Here is a 23,440-nt window from a genome sequence, read left to right as displayed (position 1 = left end):
TTTGTAGAATCTCCATTCTCTAGGTTCTTACAGATCTTGTGGTGCTCATCAGACCTTTGTGTTAAGGGAGCATCTACAGGTACTTGGTTAGAGAACTGAGTATTATCACAACCTAGTATAAACCTTAGAACGCATGATATGCACCTGAAAAAAGTAGTGAGATAAGTTTTTACTCTCTATACTATCTATGCCATGTTTATCTCCAAGCATAGTGAAAGCTTCCATGATTGTAAATTACTGTTTCACTTACACAACTGCAAAAAAAAAAAGAAAGAAAGAAAAAGAAAAGAAGAAGAAGGAGAAGAAGAAGAAGAAGAAGAAGAAGAAGAAGAAGAAGAAGAAGAAGAAAGAAGAAAAGAAAGAAAGAGAAGCAAAGCAAGGGTGTTTCCCATTTAGCTTAGCAAAATGCTTCTCAGTCCTCAATCTATATTTTACTACTATGTAAAAGACTGAATAGGACTAAGTGAAGAAATCAAGTGCTAACCGAAGAGCTACTGAGGAAGAGAGCTGTTTCCCGTTCTAGTTCCAGACTGTTTGCGTCACAGAATCAGGCCATTTCCCCTTGCAACTGGAAATGTCTCTGCTTCCTGCTTGTCCACCCCTGGAGTGCACAGACAGACACCTTCATTGAGGTGCTAAATGGCCAAGGTGTCCTAGATGCCCTGAATGGATATTTAATGTCATGAGGATGTTGTTTCAGGAATAACTCGAAAGTGCACCACCAAAATTGTCTTTTTAATTTTGAAAGAGCTAAGTTTTAAGATAAATGTATTCACTACAAAGCTATATCCCTACCTAACAGCACCACCATAAATCACAGGGTTGATTACAGAAATTTCATATTTAGAAAAATAGGAAATAATTAAGAGAATTAACTAGAGAAATAGATCGAAGTGGTGAAAAGGTACAAACTTTCAGTTATAAAATAAATAAATCCTGGGGATATAATGTATGGCATGGCAACCATAGTTAACAATGTTGTATTGCGTATTTGAAAGTTACCAAAAGAGTAGTAGACCTTAAAAGTTCTCAACATAAGAAAAAAAATTCTTTAACTATGTGTGGTGATGGATATCAGCTAACTTATTGTGGTAATCATTTAGCAATATTTACATATATCAAATCATTATATGATACACCTAACACTAATACAATGTGTCAATAATTTCTCAATTAAAAAATACTAGAGAAAAATCCATTTCTCAAATTTCGAAAGGACTTTCTCATCTTAAAATAGGAAAAAAATTTTAAAATTTAGAGATTGCATATTATTTTAAAACTATTGAACATGAAAATACATCATAAAATCAAAAAGCAATAAATAAACTGGAAGAATTATGTTAGCATAAGTGACTTAAAAGTGTTAATGTAACCTAATATATAAAGATTTTTATAAATCAATATGAATAGCCTGGTAGAAAAATAGGCGAAGGACATGAACAGGAATTTTACCAAATAAGTACTAAGATCATGAATAACATATAAATGTTCAATAAATATATGTAAGTTTAAACTCATTAGTAATGGTAAGAATGAAAGTTAAGGGGCACCCTTAACCCCTAGTCAAGTGGCTACCTTCGGCTCAGGGCGTGATCCTAGGGTCCTGGGATCGAGTCCCACATCAGGCTCCCTGCTCTGCTGGGAGCCTGCTTCTTCCTCTCCCACTCCCCCTGCCTGTGTTCCCTCTCTCACTGGCTGTCTCTCTCTCTGTCAAAAAAATAAATAAAATCTTAAAAAAAAAGAATGAAAGTTAAAAACAATGAAATAATATTTTTTATGATAGCCTAGGTTATGATGTGGCACCATATTAATCCCCAAATCTCCATAATTTAGCAAAAGAAAATTGGCTTCTCATTCGTGCAGCAAGTTTATCACAGATTGGTGGGGGGTTCTGTTTCCCATAGCTACTTGGAGATCTAGACTGAGGAAGGTCCCACTACCTTTATAGTTCTTTCATCTGAAACCTGCACCCTTCTTAGCCAATGAAGTATGAGAAGAGGTAAGAGAATCACACATAATCTTTTCTGTGCCTTAGCCCAGAAGTAACACATATCACTTTTGTTCACAATTTTCCTGGCTGATACTCATCACGTGCCTTTCCAATTTGAGCATTACTTTCTGCCAACCTTTCAAATTGGCAAAGATTAAGAAAAAGAAAGAAAAGAAGGGAGGGAGGGAGGGAGGGAGGGAGAAAGAAAGAAAGAAAGAAAGAAAGAAAGAAAGAAAGAAAGAAAGAAAGAAAGAAAGAGTTCATCAAGATATTTCTTGTCAAAAGAGCATTGCAAGCAAAGGGAAAGACACATGAAACTGTATGACACATTTGCAATTCTGCAAGGTATTTAGCTGGGAGAGAAAGGAAGGTAAGAGACATAGGTTGGGACGGCGGCCACCTGATAAATGTCCTTAAAGAATTTAGGCTTCAATCTGAAGATTATGGGCATTACAGATCATTTTTAAGCAGAATAGTGCTATGATCAAATGTGCATTTTGAAAAATTGCTTTGGCTGCTACAAAGGAAATGAAGGTGGAAAAGCTGGGGACCGGGAGGTCAAGGAAGACACTATTGTAGAGAGTAATACAAATATAAGTTAAAAATTAAGAATATCTACAACATAACACATTTGGGTACATCTAATATGTTAACTCAGGAAGGGGGATCACATTTCCATATCAATTTCATGCAAAAACTGAGCCTTATACGCTAACTTAATCAACCAAACTACAAGATTTAAAGTTAATATTGCAGCTGGAACAAGAAGTTGCAAAACCCTTTCCCCTACTGTTCATGCCACCGAGACCTTGTTCTTCAGTGTGACTTTTTTTGGGATACTGTGCCCCTCTTCCAGTTACTGTAATAAGATGGGTTCTAACAAGCTGCAACCCCAGGTAAGCCTTCAACAGCATGCCTTCTCTCTTTCCAAAACCCACAGAGTACACGCAAACCTTTTTTTTTTTTTAATTTTACAAAGAAAGAAGCGTTCTTAGTGTTATCATCTTACAGTAACCCTCGTTTTTCTTCTATGTGGCTTGTTCATTCTTTCTCTCTATAGAGTCATTTCAAAGCCCCTTTGATATCATTTGCCTTTCCTCCTCTATCATTCCACCAACTGATTTAATATCCCACTTGAGAGAGAGTAGATTGCAGGAGTTAGGAGCACAGATTGAAGCCAGACAGCCTGAGTTCAAATACTAGAGCCACTACCAAATTACTCCATGACCTCCAGCCACTTACTTAGCTCTCCACATCTCAGTTTCTTCTAAAATGAAGATGATAATACCCATCAGTGGAAAAAGTTGCAGAAATGGCTCCAGCTCTTTATTGGATCCAGACACTTGGTATTTGACTTCGCAGCTCTTTCTGTAAGGAAGCAGAATCTATTTTCCCATCTCTTGAACCTAGATGAGTGTTTTGACTTGCTTTGTCCAATAGAATATGTAGGAAATGATAGCGTGCAGTCTGAGCTTAGGTTTCAAGACTTCCACTCTTGCTCTCTTGGAATCTTGCTGTGACCATGAGAATAATCCCAGGCTAGTCTTTTGAAATATCAGAGCTCACATAGAAAAGGACCAAGTTGTTTTATCTGAGACCATCCTAGACCCACAACTCAAACCAACTAGGCAGCTGACTGTAAACACGTGAGTGAGCCAGGCCAATGTCTTTTGGGCTTAGCCCAGATCAGCAGAAACAGTGACTTAAGAAAAATAATAAATAGGTATTGTTTTACATTTTTAAGTTTTAGAGTGGTTTGTTATACAGCTATTGTGGCAATGGATAACTGATACACTATCTCATAGGAACTTAAATGAGTTTGTCAAGTACTTACTTAGAACAATGGTTGCAATCTGCGAGACAGTAAAAAAAAAAAAAAGAACAATGGTTGCAATTTAATAAGTATTATTTAAATATTTGCTTTTATTATTATTTGTAATAGTAGTAGTAGTAAAGAAATGGGATCTGGATTAGAAATACAGATCTGAAATGAGCATTAAAGTGGCTACAGAAAACATGACAAAATGGGAGCCCTTAGAAAGCATTTAAAATCCTAATTTTATCTGCCTTGATAGCTTGAAATATGAATTTATCTCTTTTATGTCCAGAAACATCCTAAAGTTTAAAGGAATAAAAAACTGTAAAATTTCACAAAGACAATGAGAACAAGAGGTTAGTAGAGTGAGGAAAGATATATACATATATAAAGTTTTTTTTTTTTTTTTTTCAGAAGTGTTATCAATCAGAAGAGAATGGATTCTGCTCAACAGAAAGCCTCTGGTCAGATTCCATGGAAGGCAGGAGTTCAGGAGTGTGGTTAACAATGGGGCTTTGGAAACAAGTGTCTAGCAAATTAGTGCGATTCCAGCCCCACAACCCTACCACACAAAGACAAGCTACTGTTCTTTCCACCCACTTCCCTGGCCCCTCACAGGAGTCTGAAGATTATTTTCTGGAGAAAATAACCCAAGGGACTGAACTTTGTAATGGTAAGCGAAGTAGAAGGAAGGATGATGGGGAAGATAAGATAGGCGTTGGGGAGAAGTCTGCAGGCTAAAGAGCAGATCTCCAAACCGTTCCCTTCCACCTTGGCATTGCAGCCAGATTTCTAGCAACCACTCATTTCTAAGGGATAGGAAGAATCTTCTCTGCTTTTAGCAAGAGATGCAGATAGCAAAATAGATAAAGAGGGGGGGAAACTCAAATAAGTGGAGATTTTGCAGGTAAAAAATGGATATTTAAATATGTTTCTCTTTCTCTCTCTCAACAGAAAACATTTCAGCCACAAATCAAGAAGAAGCTTCTCTACCACAAAAAGGGAAAAATCAGAAAATAAGAGTTCAAAAATGAGGGCTTTAATTAATCACTCATTACTTTAAACTAAGACACCAAAAAGTTGTACCCCCATGGTAGTGGCACTATAAGTAACACAGCCCTTGCATAGACGTGGAGCCTGGCTTTCATCATCTGGATGGCCCAACAAACCTCAAACTCTGAACTCACGTAACGACGGTCCTAGACTGGAAATGCCTCTAGTTAGCTGGCATAAGAAGAAAACAAAAGTTCTCTCTGGAGAAGGACGTCCATCATGCTAGACCTCCAATTATTCCTACAAATGGGGTTTCTAAAATAATGTCTAGCACACAATGATATGACCATAACCAGGCACACAAAGAAACAAGACTTTATGAGTAAAACAAGCAAAAATAACATAAATAATAACATATCCACAAATACTTGATTAGTATCTTTATCATAAGTAAGTGGAAATATAAGAAGACTATAAAACACCTGTGTTTATTTTATTCAATAAAAATAAAAGACTGAACTTAAATATTTCAGCAGGGCACTGTAAACTACATGCCTGAGTAAGTTTTATAATGTATAATCTGAAGAAGTAAATCTCTAAAATAAACCTAAAGACTGCCTGTGAGTTAAGCCATTCCTTTGTTGGAGAGCTCTAAACGTTTAAAAGTACTCTCTTTTGCTAAGCCAGTATCTCAGGACTCTTGTGTCCAGGGGTGTGCTGGTAAATGACACATCTGTATCATTTGCTAGTTTCTGTAGCAGAAATACTCTCACCATGCCTGGCTTCAGGCAACCAGTAGGATGTCAGTAAATGCAGAGCTGAGAAGAGACCCATACAATCAGCTCTCATAGGCCAGTATGAGTCAGTGCCAACACACTGTTGGTTGTATTCCTGATTATGTCTTTTCTGGCCAAGGTAAGCTATCCCTAATTCTTAGTTACTTCCCCTATGCAGTTCATTATCTGTGACATTTTCAATCATTCAATGGGTAATTATTAAGGGCCTACTATTTGCCAGTAATTGTTCTAGGAACTAAACATACATAAATGAACAAAAAATATCTTCATGGAGCTTATGTCATAGTGGAGAGGAAAAGACTACGAACAAACAAGTAAATATACAATCTGTAAAATATTGATAAATGATATGGAGAAAAATATACAAGGATAAGGTGGGGGGTTGCTATTTTTTTTTAAAGATTTTATTTATTTATTCGACAGAGATAGAGACAGCCAGTGAGAGAGGGAACACAAGCAGGGGGAGTGGGAGACGAAGAAGCAGGCTCACAGGGAGGAGGCTGATTTGGGGCTCGATCCCATAAGGCCCCGATCACGCCCTGAGCCGAAGGCAGATGCTTAACCGCTGTGCCACCCAGGCGCCCCGGGGGGTTGCTATTTTATATGGGGGAAGGCCTCACTGATAAAAGACCATACGATATATTTACTCTTTTTTCTCACATTTTGCCCTAAAGCTCTTGATAAACTACAGAGAAAACAAAAAGAGTTGAATTTATGAAAACTTTAAGAGCTTACAAAGAATATAAGCACTATGAAGAGACATTACTCTAAAGCAGAGATTGAAAATAAAGTGTTCAAAAGAACAGAACCAACATTTAAAACTTGGAAAAGTCCAGTGAATATGCAAATTTTCAGGCTTGTTTGCAAGACTGGAAAACAGGCAATGCTGATACTGCATTCTGGTGTCCTTTCGACAAGGCCTAAGCTCTCCAGGCTGGCGTTGTAGACCCTAAAAGGCTGTCTGTCTCACCTTACATTACCTACATGCCCCCTGCAGCCATCTGAATTTGTGACCCTGCCAAAATTAATTAATAAATATTTTTAAGAATTCTTTCTGTTTCTGATTTGTTTTTTTCATTATCTTTGAAAATCAACCACAAATTTTGAAAAGTAATATACCAGCGGCTCTGCAACCTACTCTATAAGACATTTCCAAAATACATTTTGAAAAGTGGTCACATGAACATAAAATGGGTGTATAAATTCACAAGATAGGCACTTTAAAGGGAAAGGGGGAAAAAACATTAAGAGGTAAAAATTCTAGAGTGTTAAAATATTCATGATACTTTTTATTAGCAATCAAGATATATACTATTATAGCAATATTCATATTCTCCAATGTGTGTCTATTTCAGCATAAATTGTCATTTTTAAAGCATAGTTTCTTCTTGTGATCACCCTGACCCTATCAGCATTACTAAAATATAGTGACATATAAGTGGTATTTCATACTTTGAAAGTATTTAATATATATTGAACAATATGGAGGAAGTCCGACCAAATTAATTATAAATTGATGCAAATCTCTTTTCATCAATGAATGTAGTGTGAAGGTTATCAAACTGTTGTCCATCCAATTCAGATAGAATGTTTTTTTAATTCACAATTACAAATAAATTTCAAAACCAACAGCAAAACCAACACCTACACTAGTCTATGAAACATATTTTACGGACTCACTTTATGCAATATCACCTTCCATCTGCCAAGACACATATTTATAAGATTCTATTTACAATGCTGCCTAGAAACCACTATTAGTCATCATAAATATTGCTATAACCAAATAATCCCATAAATCAAATGCTGCAAATAAAAACAAGTGATTCTGGGATCATTTCTAGAGCCTGTCTCCTTGCTTTCAAATTGTTTATTTGTGGGAAGGAATAGAAGGAGGATAAAATAACTAAAGCAGACCTTACAACTAAAACTATAATATTTTCAACTTAAAAGTATATGTAAATGGAAATGTTTCACATAAGGAGCTGTTTCTTAATTAACTCAATTCTCTTCCCCTTCACTTTGAGATTTCCTTATATCTCTTTCTCAGTTATAGAACACATACGATACACACAAATATATAATTAGTTGACATAAAATCCATTTGGAGACCATTTTTTTTAAAAGAAAGCCTTATTTCATCCTTATAGTGTTATTTTATCTAGATTATGTGAGGTTTAAAGGCATTGAACTTCTCAGAATAGGAATGTCTCTTATACCACATTTGTAACACAGCCAAATATGCTAATCACTGTTATGCATAATGAAGTTGTAATAGATTTGTTGTTCGAACATATAACTAAATTGAGTGTGTCTAAAAGGTAGAATCTGTATGAATCTAGAATATCTGAGTAATATATTCCAACTGACCTAAACCCTAGTTATCAGGTGATGAGTAAATATATCAGCATGAGTACATTCAACTATGTCTATTGGCTACCAAGTGCCTGTGATGTCCAGGGATTATGCTAAATATTGAGAATAGAACCACAAACAAGGTAGGTGTCTAGCCTCAGGAACCTGCGAAACCTTAATAGTGTAATACATACAACAGCAGAAGGAGTCATCCATTCATTCAACACACTTACTTCAAACACCTGAGGCAAAATAGCCTTGTTCTGGGCTCAAAAGATACCATAAACAAAAAAGAGGTCTGTGCCTTTAAGGACCTCGCAAATCATTAAAATGTTTACAGTATAGCTGCTAAGCATTTGATAAAATAAGGACCTAGTCCATACAAGTGACACTAGATAGAACATCCCTTAGGAAATAATACCTGAGCTTCATCTGAAGAATGGGGTGGGCAAGGGCACTCTAGCCTGCAAGGACAGCAGGTGCAGAGCTAGGAAAGCCTGAGAGTCTGAATGACTGGAAGATTCAGGGTGCCGGTGAGGTGTCTGTCTAAATAATTGGATGACAGGAGGGTGGAGCTAAATAGTGAAGAACCTTGTATTCCATGCAGAGTGCCTAGGGACACTGCCCTTAGGAAACATGAAGCCATTAAAAAACTTTAAACAGGGAGTGACAGTCTAATTTCTTTCAAAAACATCTTTTAAGGAGGTTTTGTAGTGGAGGAGAGAGAGAGAGAGTGACTCCTATCCCCTAAACAAAAGCAGCAGGAATGGATGAGAGAGGACAGTTAGTAGCAAGCAAATAGTATCAAATAGGATTTAGTGGTTAATTTTATCACTGTTAGGTTTCCAGTCTGGGGGATAAAATGTAAAATAAAACTATATATTTTGGGAAAGATATAGAATGAGAAAAATGAGGTAGAAAATAAGTATATATTGGTATAGGTTGAGTTGGAGATATCTTTGAAAGCTCAGGAAGATGCACCATAGCCTTTTGGGTAACAGGACTGGAATTTAAGGTCATGTAGGACTAGCCTAGAAATGAAAAATGTGGGCAATGAGCATCAACTGGTGGTTAAAACTATCGGAGTGAATTTAGTAACTCAGGAGGTGAGTGAAGCATGAGAAGACAGGTGAGGGCAGAACCCTGAAGAATAAAAAGGTTATAACAGGCAGAGGAAGAGAATCTAGGGAATAAGAAGGAAAGATTTTAGGGATGTCCATGGAAACCTAGGAGGGAAGAAGGAGTGATTAAGTGTCCAATGCTTCTGAGATGTCAAAGAGATTAAGTGGTAAGAGGTACCCAAAGTGCTTTTATAAGACTGCATCCAAACCAAGTGGCCAGCAGTAGATTATGGTTGAAAAAATTACGAGCCATTTACATATAAGGCAGCTGATACAAAAACAAAAACAAAAATGGTCTCTATGCTCTGATATGGAGAAAATGTTTTCCTCCAGGGGGAAGAAAAAAAGGATAGAAGAGGAAAGAGAAGTGGAACCCGCCACACGAATTTCTGTAGTAGGATTTCTATATGGCTAAATCTTAAAAATACAATTGAAACAATTGAACCTATCACATATTAAATTGGTAAAATAACAATAAGTTTAAAAAATTGATTTTAAATGACTTTGGAATACAGCATTTTGATGTTATATATGTTCTTAGAGGGATGTGTTCAAGGAACAGAAAGAACTATGTAGGCAATTTAAAATTCCATTAGGAGCATATTGTTTAATAGAACATTAGTATTAATGTTTTACAACTGCTTTATATCTGTTGTTAAAAAAAGGAATTAAATTAATGATATCAGGAGTCAATATCCTTCAGTGAAAGAGAAAAGTAATAACATTCTAAATAAAGAAATTAAGTGGAAAAAAGCTGAATTATTAAAATGTAGTTAGAAAGATCATCAACAACCTGTAATTTTCCCTGCTGTGACTACTGAAATGGTCTAGACGCAACAAGAACTTCTAGTGCCCAAATTGTGGTCTCTAAATAATAATCTACTAAAAGAAGAAACCAGAACTTCAATGTAATAGATGTTTGAGGGTCAATTTTGGAAATCTGCGTATCTAGGTATTAGATAAGAATTACTGAAATATAACGGTGGAGGCAGATAAATGAAAGCAAAGCATGTTGCAGAGCAATATGAGTCTGATCTCATTTTGATTAAAAATATGTATTAACAGCATGGCCATCATAAACGTGATGTCTAGATGGAGTACTAATTTTTAAAATTTTGCTTGTCCCCATTTGTTGAATGTTTATACTTTACATGCCTGCTTTTATAATTTTTAAAACTCAATTTAAGAAGTAACATCATCAACAATTAACCAACTAGTTCACTGAGGACCTGGGACATGGTAGACAGAAGTCAGGGTGCGGTGGAGTGAAAATGAATAGGACTGGAAACTCTAAGTGTAAACTACTGAGTCTGATACAAAAGAAAGGAAGGAGGAGAAGAGTAATTAATTAGAAGCAGACAGCTCAAAAGGCTCCAGGTATTCTTTGCTCTAGACCTTTGGTGCTGGATTTCTTCTCTCCAGAAGATGCTTCTTACAAACATCCATGTGACTCACTCAGTCACCTCCTTTCAGTCTGTTTAAGTATCACCTTCCTACTGAAGCCTATTCAAAATCATACCTCTTTTCCCCAACCCCCTCTCCTCCACTTGCACAAATCCCCTACCCTGATCCTACTTTTTTACCATTGACCTTGGTAATTCTCTAAATTTTATATAATTTTTACTCTTTTCTTGTTTATTATCTCCTCCCTTAGTATGTAAGCTCCGTTTACCAGAAATTATTTTTGTCTGTTTTATACACTGATAATATTCCAAGTACCTAGAATAGTGTATGCCACCCAGTGTTACTTGGTAACTACGTGTAGGATTAGAAGAAGGTTTATTTAGGATCGGGAAAGACTTGAGCACATTTATGTGCTAATCTTGACTATTCTCAGGAAGAAAGGTAACCCCTGATTAATGAAGCTCAGGATGGTAAAAGCAATCCTTATGACATTTCCTTTGCACCTCTTCTTAGAGTATATAGAGCACATGTACAGTAGTAAGCAGATAAAAGCAGTTCAGGATGTCTTATCCGCCATTGAAAGAGTGAAACTGATTACCATTTTGTGCTTGCTACTTGACCTTTATTTCTAGTAACATAAAATGCACTGCCAGAACAGCTATACCAAATTCTGTTGGTGCCTTTCCTGTTGAAGATAGTCATCACTTTGGCAACAATACATTTCAGAAGCACACACTGTGTGAGCCGGTACTTGCTACCATGGAAAAGCAAAGGTCCAGTTAATTCCATTTAATGATATGGTGCATCTAATTAGCTGCACCTACACAGTAGGATAAAGTACCAAATGAGAACTGCCAAAAAAATCTGCTTGCAAGAACAGGTTTGTCATGAGGTTTATTTCCTTTTACAGTTTAATATTCAATAAAGATTAGGGGGAGGGAAAAAGGAATTGTATTAAGTCAAATTAAAGTCAAAACAAATATTTATTAAGGGCATCAAAAGACTTAAAGAAAACTAAAGTCATAAAGAAGATAGTAGTCTCAATCAATATTAACACAAAGCAACTATAATAATTTGTTCGAGGAGGTCGCTGGGAGGATGTGACTGCTGGTTGACCTTGAACTGGATCTCCAAATCAGAGATTCCACAGTGCTCCCCTTGCCCCATCCCCTGGAATGTGGGTTCTGCTTGCCTCCCCCCTCCCAGAGGCTGCTCCAAGGATACAGCCTTGAAATAGTGATGTGGTGTTGAGACCATGTAGATGGTATATGAGATTGAACCCACTTAAGGCGTCTGTATAAACTTTTAAGATTTGGTGGGCAGGTGTGGAGATCTACTTCTCTTACTGCCACCCAAGACAAGCCTGCTGCCCACCTGGAGTGGCCTGCCTCTTCTGTCTCTTCCTCTCTGAGGACATGGGCCAGTTTCAGATTACACCTGAGAGGCTCCCAGGAGCTTGCAAACTGCAACAATAACAGTAGCGAAAGTAGGCACTTGCTCTTCTCCTTATCTCCTAACGCTTTTCTAGGTTCAACCTCCTGAGATTTCTTTGGACCTTTAATCTTTTTTTACCTTCTGATAGTGTCTTGTGGCTCTTGAAGGTCCTCAATTTTGTTTTGTTTTGTTTTGTTTTGTTTTGTTTTGACTGTTTGGGGATCTTACTTTAAAGTCACTGATTTATATCTGGCCATTGAACAATGCTTGCAAAAACCTCCAGTCTCAGAGGACCATTCTCAAATGATCAATGTACCAGCACACACAATATTTGTTTTGTCTTGTTTTTTTTTTTTGGTTAGGTCTCATCATAGGCCACTTGGATCATGTACATAAAATGAAATAATATATACTTAAAAGCTTATAAGTAAATTCAAATAGTTTAATACATGAGGATATATTTGTATTTGGTAAACTGCCCTAATTTCATAAAGTTTACCTTAAAGTTTTTAAAAAAGTTCTAATATGGGTTAGTTTGGAATTAGAAGCAAAGGATCCTCACTTTTCTAGTCTGAGTAAAAGTTTAAAAGTCTCAGAATGAAAATGACGCAGAATATCATTTTGAAAAGAAGGAAATAATAAGAAAGAGAAAATATTACATTTCACTGGTAAAACAATGTCTTACTCAGGACAGATTAGGAACAAAAGTGTTGGTCAAAAAAAAATAATCTAATGAGGAAGACATGATTAGAAAACTTGTTAGTTAAACATTAGGGAGAATTGCTAACATAGTAAAAGAAATAAGGAAATCAAAGCATATATCCACCATTTCATAAGGCACATCACTCAAGAAACCTAAGCCATTCTGCTCCATTATTTGAAGAAATCATTTTCTGATAAACCAAACTCAACAGCTCAGTGTTTCGATCTCTCGAAAACTTCTATTTTTGTGCTCTTCTCATGGAGGTGTAGATGTCACTACCAGCTAATACATTAGAATTTTAGGCAAGCATGTTAATCGTAGTCCCAGGCTTTGGGATGTCAGTTAATCCACACATTATTGGCATAGAGGAATGACTGATGCCCTGAGAACTCAGGCAAGTACAAGCTCTTTTTAGATTACTATTTATGGACTTAATTACTACTGCAATTCACTTAATCATTCCATGTCATATACCAGTTAATGGATGTTCTGAGAGTCCAATCACAGTCCAACGTAATGACAAATGTGCTGGAACAACTTGGCTTGCCTGAAGGAGCAGCAGATTGAACTATTTTCTAATTTAACAATAAAAGGATTTAAAAAGGACACAGAGCCCTCCATATTAGAAAAAGGAGTCTAAATTTAGACAGCCTGCATGGCTCAGTCGGTTAAGCAACTGACTCTTGGTTTCGGCTCAGGTCATGGTCTCAGGATCATGAGATCGAGTCCCATGTGGGCTCTGTGCTCAGCATGGAGTCTGCTTGAGATTCTCTCCTTCCCTCTCCCTCTGCCCCTCCCCCTGCTCAGGCATGCTCTCTTTCTCTCTAAAATAAATAAATAAATCTTTTAAAAAGTCTAAATTTATATCAAATAAGAATTTTGACAAGCCTACCGGAACCTTAGACATACCAATGTCAGTAGTTTTTATTATAACATTCTTGGATATTAACACGGGTTTGCCCAGAGCACTGATTCTGTAAGAACAACAAGTCAAGGCCTGTGCAGTCTGAGAGCTCCCTTTTCTACAAGTCATACTTGGGAAGAATTTGTAACTTGAAAGGAATTCTGTCAACTTCAGAAAATTCCAGGTTGAGTAAGACACTGTTACTGTTGTCCAAAGAGCTCAGAAGAACACAACATCTTCACATAATAACTGGATGCTATAAAGGGACTCTGTCTAGGGATTTTAAAGTAATAAAGGAAAATATTTTTCCATTTTCTTCAAATAATTTCTATGAAGAAAATTGTCATAAGTGTAATCTTCTTTAATTAATCATCTATAAAGGCAATAGTTAAGCACGGCCCCTCCAAAATTTAGTACATAAAAGAAACCTCTAATTGCCAACAACATATCCATTGGTGTGAAAAAGGATTGGATAATACAAGCTACATAAGATACTGCTCCTCCTTCTGAAAGACAATTTGGGAAATATTTATCTGTTTCACTAGCCAATACTCAACCCAGAGTACACAAGTGAGGTAGAGGGGACATTTCAATAAGAAACATAAAATTAGGCACCAGATTCATAATGGATTCTGATGGTTTAGAATTACACAATTTAAGGACTGAAATGAAAGAGAGAGAAATGAAGGGAAGATATGAAAAAAAAATCAGGTACCTTGAGTTTCTTGGTTCCATCCTTTCTTCCAAAGAACTTAATTTTACCAATTAATATATAAATATGCTCTATTCTTCTCATGCATGAAAATGGAAACTTCCATTATGCTTTACATGCCTTTCAAACCATTACCTTATTTCTTTAATCTTTACCACGGATCTTTTAAAAGTTGTCTCCTCTCTTTGCATCTTCCCTTGTACCCCACAAACTGGAGTATTGCCCCATCTATACTGCTCTTCTCAAATTTTTGTCATGTGGACTACAGACAATCTCTACTCTGCCACATCAGTGGACCCACATTTCAACCTTCCTTTTGTGACATTTGGAAATTCTGACTACTTAACCAGTTTTGAAATTCTATCCTGGGACACTGACTTCTGCCTCACCTACTCTGCTGTCCACTATTTGTCAGTTTGTTGGTGGGCACCCATTTCTCCAACTACCCCTAATGTTTGTGTCTCATGGTCTTTCCTGGCATTAGCTCTCTCTCTGTTATCTCTTCTAAGTTGGATGATTTCATTCATTTTCATGGCTCCAGGAATCATTGATATGCTGACACACACATTTTAGGCAGGGTTCCTAATATTCTGATTCAGCTTTATGAGAAACTTCTTTCTTTTGACTCTTCTAATGTTTCAAACTAACAGTCTCATCCTATCCCTGGGCTGCATCCCATGAAATTAAGTATGTTTTATTGTTAAACTCCAGTCAATAATCCAGAAACAAATAGTTTGTACAATGATTAAACACAGCTTTAGAAAACAACAAAATTTCCAAATCCCTTTGTGAAACTAAGAAAATCTGACAAAATAGCCCAAGCCTGGATAAACATAATATTAAGAACTGACCTATACCAATTACAAATAAAATTGTAAAAGTCAGTTAAATATTAGCAACTTGAATTTAGCATTCTGGTAAAGTTATAATTTCTTAAAAAATACAATAAGAAAAAACATGACCTTGTAAATAGATTCTCAGTAGTTATTTGATAAAATTCAAAATCCATTCTCAAGCTCAAGCTTGAAAATCAAACAGATATGACTTAGAATTATAGGTTATTCACATATAGCTGTTTTTCCACCAGACAGGTAAATTAGCCTTTTTTGGATCCTAGTTTCACTAATTTTTAAAATGGTGCTAGATTGCCTTAAGCCCTCGTTAGAAATACATCTCATCCCTTCCTTTTCATAATATTCTTTATCTTTAAAGTCACGCATTTAACATATGTTTTCCCCACCAGACTGAAACCACCTTGAAGATACGCATGTATGTGTGTGCATGATCAGTTACAGAATTTGCAGGGCCCAGTGCAAAGCGAAAATGAAAGCCCCCTTGTCCAAAAATAATTAAGAATTCCAAGACAGTGATAGGAGAGTATTAAACCAAGCAAGGAACCCTTCCACACACAGGCCCCTGTGCGACTACACTGAACACATGGAGGCTTTATGTGTACGTGGTATGTCTGTGTGTGTGTCTGTGTTTGAAATACGTTGAGTATTATGCCTGGAAAAATAAGCCATAGGAACCTCGAAAAAATCTATAGACAGAAAAATTGCTAGCATTCAGATCTCAGATGATAAACAATAGTCATATTAGGTTGGGCAAAAATAGTTCAGATAATTAATCAAGAAAATATTTTCAGGTTTACCACTGACCAGTTTGAAGATTGCAGAACAATTAAAAAGATGTTGATTAATCTTTAACAATTCTCCCTTTAAGTAGACATTGATATCATTTTATTTCAATGTTTTCTATTACATTGTATAAATCATTCTGAGATGATGTCTTCCCTCCTAATATGTATTGGTTGTAATTCAAAACTATGTACTATTTTGTTTCTGTGTTGACTTTTCTGCACAGTTCATTGAGTCTATGAGTGAACATGATAATATCCACTCCATTTCTCTAATCATAAAGCATTAGCATATAAAATTCATAGAATGGTTAATCCTTGTCCGTCTGTCTTATAAAAAATAATGTTTAGCTTATTGAAATATCAACCACTAATTTAAGACTTCATTTTTGTAATTCTTTAAAATGCTATTAATTCCCTCATACACAGAAGAATAATAACTTGATGTAGTTAGAATGTATCCCTTTTCATATACCAATAAAAATTCCAAATACTTTATGGGTATCCTTTTCAGAGTAATTCTTCATATTTAGGGTTAAAGTTTAGGGTGGAATTTATATGTCCTCTCCTGGAGCTCTGAATAATTTCCTCTCATGATTCCCAAAAGTTCACTTATGCACAAGCCCTTATTCTGTCAGGTTTTATGGTGACTTCATGAAAAAGGAAGACGGATTTCCTCTTGAGGAAGTTATTGATGGATGCTCTTTTATCTATATCTGAAAGTATTTAAAAAAAAAAAAAGGTGCAGGCTATGTGCAATTACATACCTCAATGCTGCTGTCAGGGATTTTAAACTAATAAATAACCAATCTAGGTGTGTTTAGTTACAGAATTCATTTTTAAAAGTCACTCCATCCTCCTGTTTTTCCACTCCCCACCTCCCACTCTAGGCTCTAGTCAAAAGGAAATCCTTGGCTTTTCCCACCACATTCTGTCTCCTGTTCTCATTTGCTTCCCTCCTCCTCCTCCTCTTTCCTTCTACTTCCCTTCTGCCTTTACATATTCTCTCTGCATGCATGTTCTCATTCATGCATTCTCATACAGTTGTTCTCTCTCATTCTCTCACTCAACAATACTTTCTGAATACCTGTGTGCTGGAGACTATTCTAAGTGGACAGAGGCTTGGCTAAAAAGCACAGGAAAGAAAAAGGCAGGAGAGAGTGAGTTGTGTGCCAGAGAGGGGTAAGAGAAGGCAATAGCACCCAGATCACACAGGAAGACCTTAAAGGCTTGGTACACAGTGGCAAGTGGGCAGAGGGTGGTCACAGAAGGTGGCATTGCGTAAATCAAATATCCTGCTGCTATGAGGAGAGTGAAGAAGTCTTAAGCAAGAGTGAAAGCTGGAAGATACCCTAGACAGGGTTTTAATGGTTTGCCCATGTGCAATTCTCAGAGTGGACAGATTGGATTCAGGATTTATCTTAGAGGTAGAGTTGACAAAACTTGCCTATGGATTGCATGTGAGAAGTGAGACTAAAAGACGAATGGGAGATCCAAGCTTTAGGTTTGAGCAACTCCGTCTCAATCATTCACTTCTGTTCTTTCTCCCTTCTTTCCTCTGTTCTTTGTTCACACTGTAACTGAATCTGGAATGTTCACAGCCTTAGGTTAGTTCCTGCTTCAGTCTCAACTTAGAACTCAGAAACTCCAGAAAGCTTTCCTGAGCAAAGACACACCCACATGATACCTGACCCTTTCTCCCTCTTGGCATCAATTTCCACATTTTTCACAAGGATGGCTAACACAGAGGCTGCAAGCATGAACTCTGAAGCCAGACTACAGCAGGTTTGTGTCCAAGCTCTGTTACTAACTAGCTAAGTGAACTCTGGCAAGTTACTTAAGGAAGTCTCAGTTCCCACATCTGTGAAGTGCAGATAAGAAAACTGTCTACTCATAGACAATTTTGCGTGAGAGGATATATATATAAAATGCTTAGCACAATACTAGTGCAGAGTAAATGCTAGATAAATGATAGCCGTTATCATCATCACTGTTACTACTTTACCCACCTTCTTTTAAACAGGGTTCCTGCAGAATATCAGAAAACAAATTGAAGCAGGAAATACTAAAATAATTCAGGCTTAGAAAAAAATTAACTCCTCAGTAGAATACAGTAAAAATGGTTAGTATGACTTATTGGCCAATTCAGATACATGTATCGGTCGGAGTCATAGTTATCAACTATTATAGTCAGTCTCCATTTTCTCCACCTAACCTGGGCATTGTGCTTCGGGTCCAAACATACCACTTACCAGATTAGATGCACCCACAGGATTATTTTTCTTTGAGGTCTCACCTGGGCAGGCGCATCTACAAAACACAGGGCAGAAAGAGACTGATTACAGAGGTTGAGGGGCTGAGGGCGTGACCCTTTTAATCTTTCTTTACTTCCTTTTTCTCTTTTTTTCAAGACGACTTGGCATCGTCCACTACATCCGTGGCAAGAGCTGCGACGCCTCCTTGGTGGCGTAGGCTTGCGATTGCCTAGCTTTCGCCCTACACATTTGGGGATTCCGTGGACAGATTAGCAACCAATGCTTTTAGATCCCAGTCGCCTAGCTTTGCCAAGACGGTTAGAGGTCATTTGGAACGTCTTTTGCCTCGAATTGTTCTCATTCAGAAGGCCAGCTCCTTCCTCCTGTGGTGCTTTGGAAATTCGCGCCCTCCTCTGGTCCCGGTTCAGGTGCACGAGAAGAGCTAAGGGAGGACGCAGGTGCTCAAGAGAGGTGGGGCGGTGAAGGCACCCCGGTGGTGAACCCAAAGATAAAACCTGCAGACCCAGCGCGAAGTAGAAACTGAAAGTACACTGCCGACTGATCCTACGGAAGTTATGGGAAAGGCAAAGCGCAGAGCCGGGCCGTGGTGTGTGCCGCCCCCCTTGGGATGGATGAAGCAGCAGGCGCGGCGTGGGTGAGAGGAACCAGCGGCAGAGGCCGCCCTACCCGGCACGGCCTCCCGGCAACTCCGCGGAAGACCCGGGTCCTGGCAGCGACTATGGGCGGTGAGAGCTTGCTCCTGCTGCAGTGGCGGTCGTCATGACCACGCCCGCCTCCCGCAGACCATGTTCCATGGTAAGCGCTCCTCTCCCAGGCGCACCAGTCCGCACGCCCGGCACGCCGGGGGACTCCAGGACGCGTCGCCGGGCCCCGCGCCCAGGCGCGTCCGGGAACAGCCCAGCCTTGCACTTTGGACCTGTCGAGAGCGCTGGCTCTCCCACAGGCAGGCGTCAGCCGCGCCTCGGTACCCTGGCCCACAGCCACTTGCAGTCGGGACGAAGGCGCCTAGCCCGCTGCAAGAAGCCGTCCCCGACGCCGACTCGAGACCCAGCGCTGCAGCCTCCGCGCCGCTCAGCGGTGGCAGCCCGCAACCAGGTCTCAGCGGTAGCCAATAGCTCGCCGTCAGTCTTTCCAGCCCGCGCTGCCCTCTGTCAAGCCGGCGCCCAGCCCGCCCTACGCGAGCTCCGGCTCCTGGCGGCGCCCTGTTACTCCCAGGCGCCCGGGTAGGGGCGAGTTACCTGAGCTCGTGGAGTTCCCTAGTCTCTAGAGAAGTGAAAGCGAAGCTCCCACGGGACGCGCTTTTAAACCCTAAGGGCACAGGTCTCTGGAAAACCCCGTTTCGTCCCCTCAGCCAGGCTGGGAGTTTCCGACCGGGGCTGTACCTCGTGCCCTTTGCTGGGAACCCAAGTCCTCGGGCTGGCACCGAGAAAGGCGAGTTTCGGGTTTTTGTTTTTTCCTATATGGGTGCTCCTTGGTGGGGCAGGATTAAATAGGCTTAAGTCTAAATTCTAGACTTTTGCTGAGATCTAATATATTTTTATTCGTGCGGACTACGGAGAAGGGCAGAGCTGAGGTGAGCGAGCTGGATTCCCTTGGCAGCCATATGGCCAAGGGAAAGAGCCAAAAAGTTTACCGGATAGGAACGAAAGGGAAAAAGAGCTGTGAGGGGCGAAGATCTGCTGAGGGAAATTAGAATGTTTTATAGTAAATACTTCCTCATGCAAAAAAAGAAAAGAAAAAGAAAAAAAAAAAGGACGGTGGGGGAGGGCGCGGGAATAGGGAGCAAATTGCTCTTCCGTTTCGTGCTTGGTCTGTGCGCTTTCCAGGCTACACCGTTAGGTCAGAAAGCCTTTCCTCCCTCATAGGTATTAAAGGATCTTGACTTGGCATAGCCAAGAAGTACCAGATCAGTAACAACATGGGGGGGGGGGGAGTATGGAAGGTGATTATGGAAAAAGATTTGTAATGGGCGCCCTCCAGAAGTTTAGTATAGAATTAGAAATTAGGTATATCCCTATCTGCCTCACAATGCCATGGATCTCCTGCAATTATTTCTTTCTTGTAGCTCTTGGTTCTAATCTCTACATCATCTCTGATTTGAATCGGAGAGGTTAAAAAAAAGAAAAGGAAGCTGGGATGTACATTATTAACAAGGAGCTTTATTTCCTTAAATGTATCTATATTATTCATCTACTAACAGTTATTAGCAAACAAAATATTAGAAATTTTGAACTTCTGATAATAATGATTATAACGTGTGGCTTTTGCATTTCCAAAAGATTTCACAAGAACCTTAAGGATAGAGTTACTCTTTCAACTTTTCCTTTGCTGTTTCTTTGGGGAGTTGGTAGTTGAGGCCCTACTATGTGGTTCTACAGGGTACTATTTAGTTTAAATAAATTAATCATATTTGAGGACCAAAAATGGGATACTAATAAAAACAGGGAACCAAGAAAGATGAGAAAGCCTAAACAGGTACAGAGGAGAATCACACATGGTACCACATCACTGTTTCAGTATCTTAAACAAAAATGGAAAAATGATTTTATAGGATCAATTTATAAGTCATATTCACATTCACGCACATGAGATTATGTTTTCTGGTCTTACCTCTGACACATAACCTGGTGTCATAAGAGCAAATATTTAGTGTCTGTTTTCCTGAAATAGGAATGTATGATGCGGTGTTTCAGAGCTTGGCCAGGAAGCACCTTAGTGAGGTTCATGTGGAAAAAGATGGGTTTTTGTACATTTCCTTGACTACGCATGCGTGCGCGCGTGCGCACGCGCACACACACACGCTTGTTTTGTAGGAAGCAGTGCAGCTCAGTGGCGAAAAGCCGAGTTTCTGAACTTTTTAACCTGTCTCTTACTATACAGGTTATATATGGGGGAAAAGTTTCTTTGTTTCTTAGATTCTCCATCTGCAGAACTGTGAATAATCGGTAGAACTTACTTCCTGAAGTGGTTATGAGATTAAATGAAATACCGTGTGCAATATCACAGGATGGCTGCAGAAATATCTTTAAGTGTCTATCATGGGATTTGTGGATAGAGTATACAGAGCAGTCTTAGTGTTGATTGGGGCAGAAATTAGATTTCTTTATAGGAGGATAATCAGATTTATGTTTGTAACCTTAATGAGCTGATTTCCATACAACTCATGGTTGTTTTCTGTTTATTAACTTTTTCTTCTCTTTATGCACCAATTTGCTTGTGCCAATCATTCATATTAAAGCCACGTCATATATTCAGATAATGTTTTCTATTCCATCCTGAATGTCTTTTGAGTATTTTTTGTAAAATTCCAGTGAAAATGGGTCTATGAAATGTTTGTAATGGACATTCAGTAAGCACTTACTGATCTTAAAGAGTGATGAAAGACTGAATTGATAGACTATAGAAACTAGTTTATTTATGTTCACTTTGACCCCATAACTTATGCAGTTGAGGATTGAATGTATTATTTGGCTTAAATTAAAAACCAACAAGAACTTTTTAGACAGCCATCATTCTGGTGTAACCAAATTCCCTATTGAAAAACAAATTCTCCAGTTTCAATCCCTTCAGGAAATCTAAAGACAAAATTCCACAGGCCCAGGCTTGCCTTGCATTATTCCTTACGGTTTGTCTTTTCTGTAACCTAAAGAAAAGTTCAGGGTCATGAAAGGGGTGAATGTCTATGCATAATCTGAAACAAAACAGAATAAAAGCATAGTTTTTTCCTATTGCGACAACAATGTCAAAAGCATGCTCAAACTAGGCAATATTAATATGCTTATTCTCTGTATGGTGTGGAGAAAAGACTTCAATTGCAGACCAAACTGCAGTTGTTAATTTGAGAGGTGGGAACCCGTGAGATGGGTCTGAAGCCCTGGGTGTGTTTGCTGTATTGTCCATGAGGCGATTTCAAGTCTAAAGAAATATTTTATTGGTACGGCCAGGAAGATTCTTAGAATTAAGGTGCTTGAAAGTTGAAAGGGACATTCAAGGATTGTTTAGTCTAAAGTTTTCATTTTACAGATCATTTAAATGAAACTTAAAAGACACTGTCATTCACTTAGTCACACAACGCATTGTCATATAACCCCCCGTCACACCAAGACAAAAACACTGAGTTTCCATACTCCAATCCTCTGTGTTTTGTTTGGCCTAGTCCAGCTGGAGCTAACCTATATAACAACAATGGCAACAATGGCTTTGTCTTTATAGACAAAGCAAATTATGTTTCATTTTTTAAAAAGATTTTATTTATTTATTATTTATTTATTTATATATTTATTTATTTATAGAACGCGTGTGCAGGAGGGGGCAGGATCAGAGGGAGAGAGAGAGAGCATCTTTAGCAGGCTGTACACTGAGAGCCTGATGCCAGGCTCCATCTCACGACCCTGAGATCATGACCTGAGCAGAAATCAAGAGTCAGATGCTTAACTGACTGAGCCACCCAGGTGCCCCGAGACAAATTATGTTTCAGGATTGAGAAACTAGTTTTATTACATGAAAAAGACTAAGTTTCTACCAAACCATCATTGAAAGCACTGGTAAATGTCATTCAATGAGTAAATGGCTCAATATGAATTTAGGGAGCACTAATTACTGAAAGTTGGGGTAAAGATGACACAACAGCTAGTGCTCATAGAAAATAAAACAAACTCCTTTGTCAAAACATAAAAGATGGACCTTTAAAATAACATTTATGTAGAATAATAAAAAGGTCTCTTTTTTCATTCTAGTATTTAATTATTTTAATATATTCCCCTTAAAACTCATTTCAAGTTGTATGCTGTATAATCTCTTATCACCTACTCTTTCCAAAGTGTACCTTTTGGACACCTGTAAGAAGACAGAAAAAATGAAGTTTGGATCTATATAGTCTGTACAAATCTAATTACAAAGTCAGGATCTAGTAAATAAATAGCAATTGACTATTGTCTGAGAGTCTTCAGGATGAAGGAGCAGTAGTACGAGAGAGAGAACTATGTAATATTACATAGAAGTGGCTACATTCAGAGGACTAATGTAATTACATATTAACAAAAGATTATGGACATTTCTGATCAAGTCCTGGTGAGGCAGTAAACTCAGGTTAGAATCCAGACCTGGCACCTACTATCTGGTTTTTACAAAAAGATTAATTCATAGGACTCTTTTGGTCTTTACACATAGGTATAAGGTAACAAAGTGCTTGGCACACGATAGGTACTCCAACATAACTATCATCATTATCGTTATTAATCTCCTAAGTGAATTTTGCTGGTATGGGTATAGATTCATAGTGGCAGAGCTGTGAATCAAT

The 23,440-nt window shown here is 38.2% G+C and overlaps 1 protein-coding gene and 1 long non-coding RNA gene across 2 annotated transcripts in view; one reads left to right on the top strand and one right to left on the bottom strand.

Annotated features, from left to right (window-relative positions):
- The window catches only part of LOC103661361, a 135,834-nt gene extending 116,888 nt beyond the window's left edge, over positions 1-18,946 (bottom strand). The window contains exons 1-2 of the long non-coding RNA XR_005833653.1: positions 18,808-18,946; positions 18,118-18,175 (exon numbers count right to left, since the gene is read on the bottom strand). This is a non-coding gene — a long non-coding RNA (uncharacterized LOC103661361). The remainder of the gene's footprint in view (positions 1-18,117; positions 18,176-18,807) is intronic.
- IL7 (interleukin 7) overlaps positions 18,805-23,440 on the top strand; it is a 42,075-nt gene continuing 37,439 nt past the window's right edge. Inside the window, exon 1 of the mRNA XM_008689078.2 lies at positions 18,805-18,936. Coding sequence (XP_008687300.1) covers positions 18,927-18,936 — 10 coding nt within the window. The 5' untranslated portion in view covers positions 18,805-18,926. The remainder of the gene's footprint in view (positions 18,937-23,440) is intronic.

This window comes from Ursus maritimus, unplaced genomic scaffold, assembly GCF_017311325.1.
Source record: "Ursus maritimus isolate PB19 unplaced genomic scaffold, ASM1731132v1 scaffold_9, whole genome shotgun sequence".
In the NCBI taxonomy this organism is placed as follows: domain Eukaryota; kingdom Metazoa; phylum Chordata; class Mammalia; order Carnivora; family Ursidae; genus Ursus; species Ursus maritimus.
This window is presented reverse-complemented; position numbering and strand designations above follow the sequence as displayed.